The 8,256-nt window shown below is 44.0% G+C and overlaps 1 protein-coding gene across 1 annotated transcript; it reads right to left on the reverse strand.

Annotated features, from left to right (window-relative positions):
• Nucleotides 1–581: 581 nt before the first annotated feature.
• Nucleotides 582–2,214, reverse strand: GJE1 (gap junction protein epsilon 1; the record flags this gene model as incomplete). The annotated part of the gene is made up of 3 exons (XM_082481797.1): nt 582–977; nt 1,361–1,543; nt 2,176–2,214. The coding sequence occupies 3 exons, from the start codon at nt 2,212–2,214 to the stop codon at nt 582–584; spliced, it is 618 nt and encodes a 205-aa protein (XP_082337923.1).
• Between the last annotated feature and the right edge of the window lie 6,042 nt (nt 2,215–8,256).

The following is an 8,256-nucleotide window of genomic DNA, read 5'->3' on the forward strand; positions in this document are numbered from 1 at the left end:
ATAAAAGGAGATTCACAGCTAGCGGGTGAAACTAACTGGGCTGCTGGGAAGTAAGCTGGTATCGATGGATATGTTGTCACTGCAGCCTAACCAGGAGTCCCTGGCGTCTGAGATGCAGGTTGCGACAGTGGCACTGCTTGGGAAAATGGTTGAATGCTTTATGGTACCCAGAGATTACCCACTATTACTGCTTAATTCTCAAGCCATAAAAAACATGTAAGAAATTTGGAATAGTTTTTCCTGGAAGGTCAATAACCTTATCAGCTCCAATTGCCATGTGTTCAGAAAAGCTGTGAATGAAAATAGGTTTGTAAATAACCTCCTCCTCACGCACAGACACTCCTCTGGAGGCAAAACTATTGTATGTGACAGGTTGTGAAAGCATGTTACTCTTGTAAATCTTATTGCTTTTGGTCTTGACATGGGAACAAAGATTATTCATGTAATGTGGTGGTTTTTAGATAAGGAGTAGGTGTCAGATGACTACCCTGCAGCAGTAATTGTGAGTGTGGTTCTCTTCTGCAATCATGGTTATAAAACTGCAGGTGGACAGGGTGGTAAATGACTAGGTGTGATTAACATCACTGAGTTTTTAAGAAACCTAGCCTTCTACATGAGATCTCAAAAATTTCAGCAACACACAAGACCACTGTAATCACAGTAAATGTGTACATTGCAATAAGAAAAATTGTTTTTTCCAAGTGCTCTGGCACCATGCACCGGGTAATGTTAAACTTTTTTTCAAGTGCTCCCACACGACACATGTAGATTGCGTTCACTTTGAAACCAAAGAGCTGAATCTGAAGCCAAAAGGCCACAGCTTCAAGGATAATCCTTAAGAAAACAGAGAAGATATAAAAACCACTGTAGAAGGACTTTTGGAGGATATCTTCCTGTTTGATGCTCTTACATGCAGCATAAAGGTGAAAAAAGGCTCCAGGTACCAGTACAATCACCAGCTGCAACGCCCAGAATACCTAAAATGTAGCAGAAATGTTGTCAGGTCATTTACAACTGCATTGGGACTGCTAAAACTCACACATACTGAAACATTTTACAAGTCTATTTTTATAGATATCAAAAGTATAAACACTTAGATGACAACAAAGGTAAAAATCATTTATGTTTTAATTGGAAAAGTTCAGTTGGTTTCTGAAACATGGGGGTTGTTGGTATGAATGATAGAAAGCACAACTGCACATTTAGTCACAGGTGAGAGGTTATTAAAAAGAAAATATTCATGAAAAAGCTAAGTGATAATTAGCCCAATCAGTTACTACTTCTTTTATGAAACAATTATATTTATTTTTTTCAGTTTATTTTGTTAACATTGGATTTCTACAATGAAAAAGATAATTACCTGAGGAGTTATAGGTCTGAACTGGTTGTAACAGAAAAGATTAACCTCTCTCTTGTCAGGGTCACAGCTGAAATGCAAGGCCTCATTTCCATAAACAGCAAAGCCCAAAACGCCAAGGAAAAACATACGGACTGAGCCAAAGAAAAGAGTGTGGAATTGGCCAATTACCGTTGGTGGCCTGAGCTGCAAATCACAGGGTTATTCAACATGAAAACAAAAATGAACAGCATTATTGTCGGAGGCCTACTTGCTCTTTTTCATTACCCAAAATATTTATTTTATTCTATTTGTTTTAAAAGGAGTTTGCCTATGAAGGCTGCAGTAGCTTTCCAACAAAATAATAGCTTAGAACGCTTTATTGTTGCTACTAATTTTATGTAAACATTCATTAGCCTAGCAGTTATCAGTTAATTTGTTTCACTGCTTTTATCTATATTCTGCTGTTGCAGAATGCACCAGACGGAGCTGAACGCTCCGACCGAAAGTCCATTCATTTTGCTGTTGCAGTGATTTACGTGATGTCGGGTGACGGCACAATACGGACCGCCGTGCCGTCATCGAGCCTAACGGTGCTTATTCTTGCAAATTAAATTTCCGCTTCCCCGAAGGGGCGGTTCTGGCACACAGACAGGCCTCCTCCGGGGGGTCCCGTCGGGTCCCGCAGCCGAGCGGGCCGTGAGGGAGGGATGACATCCCGCACCGTCGCTCGCTACTCGGGGGACGGGGGGACGCGGCGCGGCTCCCTCGCGGTTTGGGAACGGACCCCTCGCTCCCGGCTCCCGGCTCCGGCGCCGGGTCCGCCCCCGCGTACTCACACATCCCTCCGAGAAGCTCCGCATGTAGTTGGGGGACATGTCTGGGAGCCGGCCCCGGCCCCGGCCCCGACTCGCTCCGCCCTTTGCCCCCGGGCGGGCCCCGGCTCTCTGGCGGGGAGCGGGCGCGGCGACAGCGGGGCCGCCGGCGCCGGGCGGTAATCCCCGGACAGCACCGTCAGCAGCGCCGCCCGCCACCGCCACGCCGCTGCCGGCTGCTTCCCTGCCCCTGCCCCGCCGCCCGACATCGGCCTTTCACCCCCGCCTCGGGGTACCCGCTGTACCCACCGTCACCCCAGCTGAGCCCCGGCAGCGGGGTTCCCCCCCTCTCTCCCGCCCCGGTCCCGGTTCTGGTTCCGGTCCCGGTCCCGGTCCCGGCCCCGGGCGGGGGCTCGGCAGCAGCTGCACCCCTGGTGCGGAGCTCTCGGGGCTTCTGTCGGTGGGAGGAGCAGGGACCCCGCCGGCCGGGGCGCAGCGGCAGGCTCCGGGGCTGCTGATGGGTTCCATTTACACCATCTAGGACTGATTTTTAACTAAGTCCAATAAAAAGTAAGGATGCAACCGAACTTGGAAGCTGCAGGTCCAAGATTCTGACTTCAAAGAAATAACGGCAATTGAATTAAAACGAATAATATTAACCACTCCAATATTGCTACAAATAACTTAATGGCAATAATTGCTATTAATAATTTGCCAGCGTACTCCGTATGCGCAGTTGGAAGAGCTCCAGAAGAGCTGTGCATGCAAGCTCATGCATGCGCCAGACACTCCCGCTGGTAAACAGCCACAGGGACATACCTCAACACCTTAGTTTGAACGTAGCAGGAGTTTTATGAGAAGGTTGAGAGAGGAGGGATGGAGATGGGAAACCAGAGGAGGGGAAGAGGTAGCTCGTCATTCAGTCGCTGGTGCCCAATAGCCCATTCAGCGTTCTGAAGAGGATGCACAGGAAGGTGAAAACCAGCCACCAAATATAAGAGGAGCATTTACTCTTTTGCCTCTGAACTCATGAGAGAGCCTCCCTTGTCATTGGTTGCAGCGTGACTTCGAGCTGATGCAACAAAAAGTATTGCCCCCTCTGTGATGTACGCTCCTAGGCATGGGAACATAGGCAGGAAGAGGGAAGAGATGGGAATCAGCGTTCATTGTATGTGTGGATTTAGCTGCTGTGGCTCTAAAAGGTACCACAATGACTTATTAATGGCATGACCAGAATAACTGTTGCAAAACATCAGAATACCCTCTGTAAGGGGAACCTGCCCCGCATCTGCTGAAGTAGCTAGATTATAAAGAAGATGAAGAGCATTTCAGTGTGTTATTTACTACAGCTCCCTTTTCAGGCAGTTAATTAAATGTCTATTTGGAGGACTGTAAAAGGTGCTGTATTAGTAGCACTGAGACTGGGTTTGTAAACTTTTTTTTTAATGCAATCTGTTCCTCCATTGCATAGAGAGAATGCTGAGCTTTGTATATATTGAATGAGCTAAAAGCAATAATACCTCACAGTGGTATGTGATCTGCAATAAAATACTGTGGTTCTCAGGATGTGTGACAAACCTTCACACAAAAATGCAATAATTGTGGTTACAGTGAATTGTTTTTTTCTGCTCATAATACATGTGGAGCTTAATTATCATCCAAAAGCAATTTTTAATGTTCCCACAATACGGTAAAATGACTAAATTAGCTCAGCATGTGGGACAGATGTTTAATATCAGTAATATTTTAATCATTTAATTCTTTTACAATGTGAATTGCTATTGAAAACCTACTGTTGAATGTACTTCAAAGAATACTTGTTATTTCTTACAATTTCTTCAGGCAGAAATGTGTAAAAAAGCAATAATGGGAAAACAGAAAATCTCCTAATTTTTAACCTGAGATAAATCTTTGAATGCTTTTTATTATGCTTAGTATAGTAGCAATTATTTTCACATTAACCAACGAACAGGAACCCATAATAATCATTAACTTTGGTCAGGAAGCATTTGATTTCACGATAGATAGAAACAGTATTTAAGAACATATTTTAGGTAAAAAGCTTTGCTATGCAAATGCGACCTTGTATCTTTTTATTGTTAGGTGGGGATACCATTATTACTTACTTGACTGGATCATCTAATCTAAAACAATCTCTGTACGACATCAGTAACATTATGGACACTTGAATTTCTGTCCCGTGATAAAGATGCTAAACTAAGAGTTAGCTGTCGATGCTCTGCTTTAGTTCTGGGAATGCATAAGGAATACAGCCGCACTGAAATAAAAAATGAATTCTGGAGAGGTCGTCAAATAAACCCAACACAAACCCCATGGGTGTCCACGCTCAGACACCACTGAATGTGATGAATGGGCCCACAATAAAACTGTCGGTTTCTTTGAAGTGGCTCAGTACGTGTCATGTGAGCTGAAGCACAGGAAGCCCATTACCTTCGCACGAGGAGGAACTAACAGCAATGTTTTTCTTTTGTCGTGTGTGCTCAATCATGCGCTTTGTAACACCACATAAAGAGAATGACTTGAGATGGGAGCGGAGTAGGCTGGCATTGTGCAGTCCTTTTGAATGCAGTCTGCTAAGGCAACTCAAGCTGTTCCTTGGGACTGTCTTGACAGAAAATCATTATTTGTTTCAATTCTGCAGGAGCGGCTGTCCGTCGGTTGCCTCTCATGCACAAATGCGATGGAAGATGTTAATATCACGCTTGTTTCTAAGTGAGTCCTAAGCCTGGCTTTCAGCTCTAGGTTGCAACTTGGTGGTGTGCTCTTTAACCTTTTAATGAGTCGAAGTCCTACTAAATAATCACAGTTAAACAAATGGGAACTAAATAAATGCATAAAGCTGTACTTGTGCTTGGAGGGATGAACTGCATGTTTGACATTAAGCGCCCTGATCATTGCTTTATTAGTGTGGTTAAATGTAATGGCACCTATTATCCTTGTGCCATGAAAAAATGGCACCATGAAAATGTCACGAAATGAAATGACACAAAAAATGAACTGGTATCCGTAAGATAAGTTTTTGTCTGCCGAAAGAGAGCTTGCATGCCTAGATCTTGGAGAACAGCCTCATCTGCCAGCTTCCCAGCTCGCTTAGTGCTGGAAGCACCTGAATTTCCCTTTTGGTTTGCAGAGTTCCCCACATTGAAACTTAGGCCCAGTGGAGGCCTCTACTAGCCACAGACTGGTGCCTCTGCTGCAATTTGGACCGGAGGTGGAGGTCGCCTCACCTTCAGCTAGGGCAGGAGGCATAGGAGGCAGTTGGCTTCTTCAGATCCTCCTGACTACCTGCTGATTTATGTGTAGCAGGAAGACTAGCAGGCAGGATGCAAGGTCTGGGACTTGAGAAGGATGGACTAAAGAGAGTCTGGGTTTATTGCACAGGGGTATGGGCTCAGCCATGGCACTCAGTCTGGGGAGATCTGTCTCATAAAGCTTCTTCATCACTGGCTTGCAGCCAGTGCTTCAAGGACATAGTACTGCCGGCGGACACAGCTCAACCCTGACCACAGAGTGTAGCTACTTCTTCTGTTATCTGGAGTCTCAAAGGAGAAAGGGCTGCACAGCACACATCTGACATCTTTTCTGTTGGTTAGCTGCTTCTTAGAACTTATCCCTGAGTAGCTGAACTCAGCATTTCTCTTATGAAGATACCTCGTTTGCTAGTTTATGCTAGTTGCGACATTTTCTACGCAAATTCACAACAACTCTTCTTTTCAGAGTATTTCTTCTCATACCTGTTTCTCCCAGGGAATGGCCATTACCTAAGAGATTATTAACTTTCAGAATTATTTTACTAGTAAAAGAGTCGTAGAGGTTTAATGTTGAGATGTCTAACCTTAGAGTTTGAAGGTCTGGCCTTAGAGATGTGGCCTTAGACGCAGAACACTTCTCCTCCTTGGAGGCTCCACAACATGGAGTGTTTCATACCCAGGAAGAGAGCCCTTGTCTCCAGCCCCTCCGTTCTCCAACTCTGCCTGCTCTTCCCAGCTGCTTCTTGGGCCCACTTCCAGCTACCCACATAGTAGCAGTAGCAAATCCTATTACCTATTCTGAAATGTGGGGATAGCAGAAGTTTCTGTAGCCTCTCGTCCTTCAAATAGAGAGCCTGACTCAAGAAGCTGAAAGGTAATGGAGGTCTGTGCCAAAAAAACCTTCCACCAAATTAAGAAAGCCAAGTAACAAGACAGAAGACATGACTTAAGGTTATTGCACATCTAACTGTCTGGGAGAAGTCACTCTGCTACAATGCATGTCCACTTTTCCCAACTGTGTGTGCTGGTCCAATGCGTGATACTACAAAAATTTCTCTAAGGTTTGGTTCCTAATGCTCAGTGTTTAAAATCAAATAGTTGTTTTTTTTTTTTTTCCTTGTTTGTTGCCTTGTTTCTTTTTAATGCATGACTGATGATCAGGTCTTTAAACATGATTACTTCCAGGGTTGCATTTGAACACAGTTCTTTAGTTTGCAAGCATGCATACTTAATTAAAGGCTACTTACTGCAGGCAGTTTTGGTGGCAGATATGCTTGACTCTTCATGAGACTACACAAAGTTTGTTGTGATGTGCAAATCTGGAGTTAGCCCTGGAATTTTCAAGCCCCTCGAGCTCCCAAACCCTTGAAAGGAGCCCTTTTCCCTGTTAGAAGCAGTTCTCGGTAGAGGGCGTTTGTGAGGTGTGTGGAGTTCCTCATTCTTGCACGGACTGGTATTTCCTCCCGGCATTTGGGAATTACTGATGAAGCAGATTTGCCTCCCACGTTTCCAGGTCGCTGCAATCCCTGCGCTGTGCCCTCACACTCCCAGATACACTCTGTCTGCGCTGGCTGAGTTCAGCCTCTCCACATTTTCTTCCCCACTAGGGAGACTTACCTGTGATGCTCTCTCTCCCCTTTGCTCTTGTGCTAAGTACTGCCTCACAGCTGCACGATGAGATTGTCATTAGATTATTATAATCTGAAATAATATCCAAAGAGTCAGATGGAGTCTTCTGTTTGAAAGGAGAATGATGAACAGTTTGTATGTGGGGATCTGAATTCCGGCTGGTTTATGTCAGGGTCTGTGGATCTTTTCCTTCTCCTTTTTGCCTCTGCAGGAAATTGTATTCATGCTATTTGAGTATATCCCCTTGTCTTTACACAGACATCTGTTGAATGACAATAGAATAATCTAACTTTCTGTTTCCTTTGAGCTGGAGACACTCACAGTCTCCAAAGCTTATTTCCTTGCTGTTCAGAGTTCTGAAAAAATAGAGTAGATACAATCAAGTAATGACAAAAATCAGGAACATAAATTCCCACTGAATATGTTCCTAATTCATAAGTCTTAGACATTCCATCCTTTGGACTAAAGGTCAGGTAAATTTATTAGGATAGAAGAAATTCTCCTTGGAGGGCAGCAGGAGGAGTGGTGGTGGTGTGCAACAAAAAACAAATCAAACCAAACCAAAAACCTTTCTTTACACAAACTGCAAGAAATTTATGCCAATTGAAGCTTTTAAAGTGTTCTGTTCTGAGCAAAAAGACTCAGCTTTTTGATGTCTCAAATGAATCAGTATTAAGGACATGTTGACTGTAAGCTATTCTCCCAGTGGAAATCATATTGATTGTTCACATATAAACCATTTTTCAATTAAATTCGTGAAAGGACCATACTCTGATGTCAGTGTTAAAGACATATATTGGATCCAACCAATGGGAACCAAAAAGACTGATCTGGACTGTTTGCAGAAACCTGAGAATTAATGGTCTTAGAAAAGTTCGTGTACGCTCAGCAAAGTAGAGGGTACCAGCAATTGTGAGAAATATCCAAGCTGACGGTAAGGCTGCCTTGGAGGGAGTGTATTTGAATTTAACACTGTGAGGAGAAAACCCCATCAGTAACAAGAATCACTTCCAGAGGAGCTCTGTGACAACTCCAATCAGCTGCCTAGTGGTAAAGGTGAAGTCTCTAGCCTGATCATTTCTGAGGACTAGCACTGGTTGGTTTTTCTAATAGCTAATCAGCATTATATGAATAAGTAATTTACACAACTGTAACACATCTATAAACTCAGGGAAGTGAGAAGAGTCACAAAGATCAATCAATA

This window comes from Vanellus vanellus (genome assembly GCF_965231255.1).
Source record: "Vanellus vanellus genome assembly, chromosome: 3".
In the NCBI taxonomy this organism is placed as follows: domain Eukaryota; kingdom Metazoa; phylum Chordata; class Aves; order Charadriiformes; family Charadriidae; genus Vanellus; species Vanellus vanellus.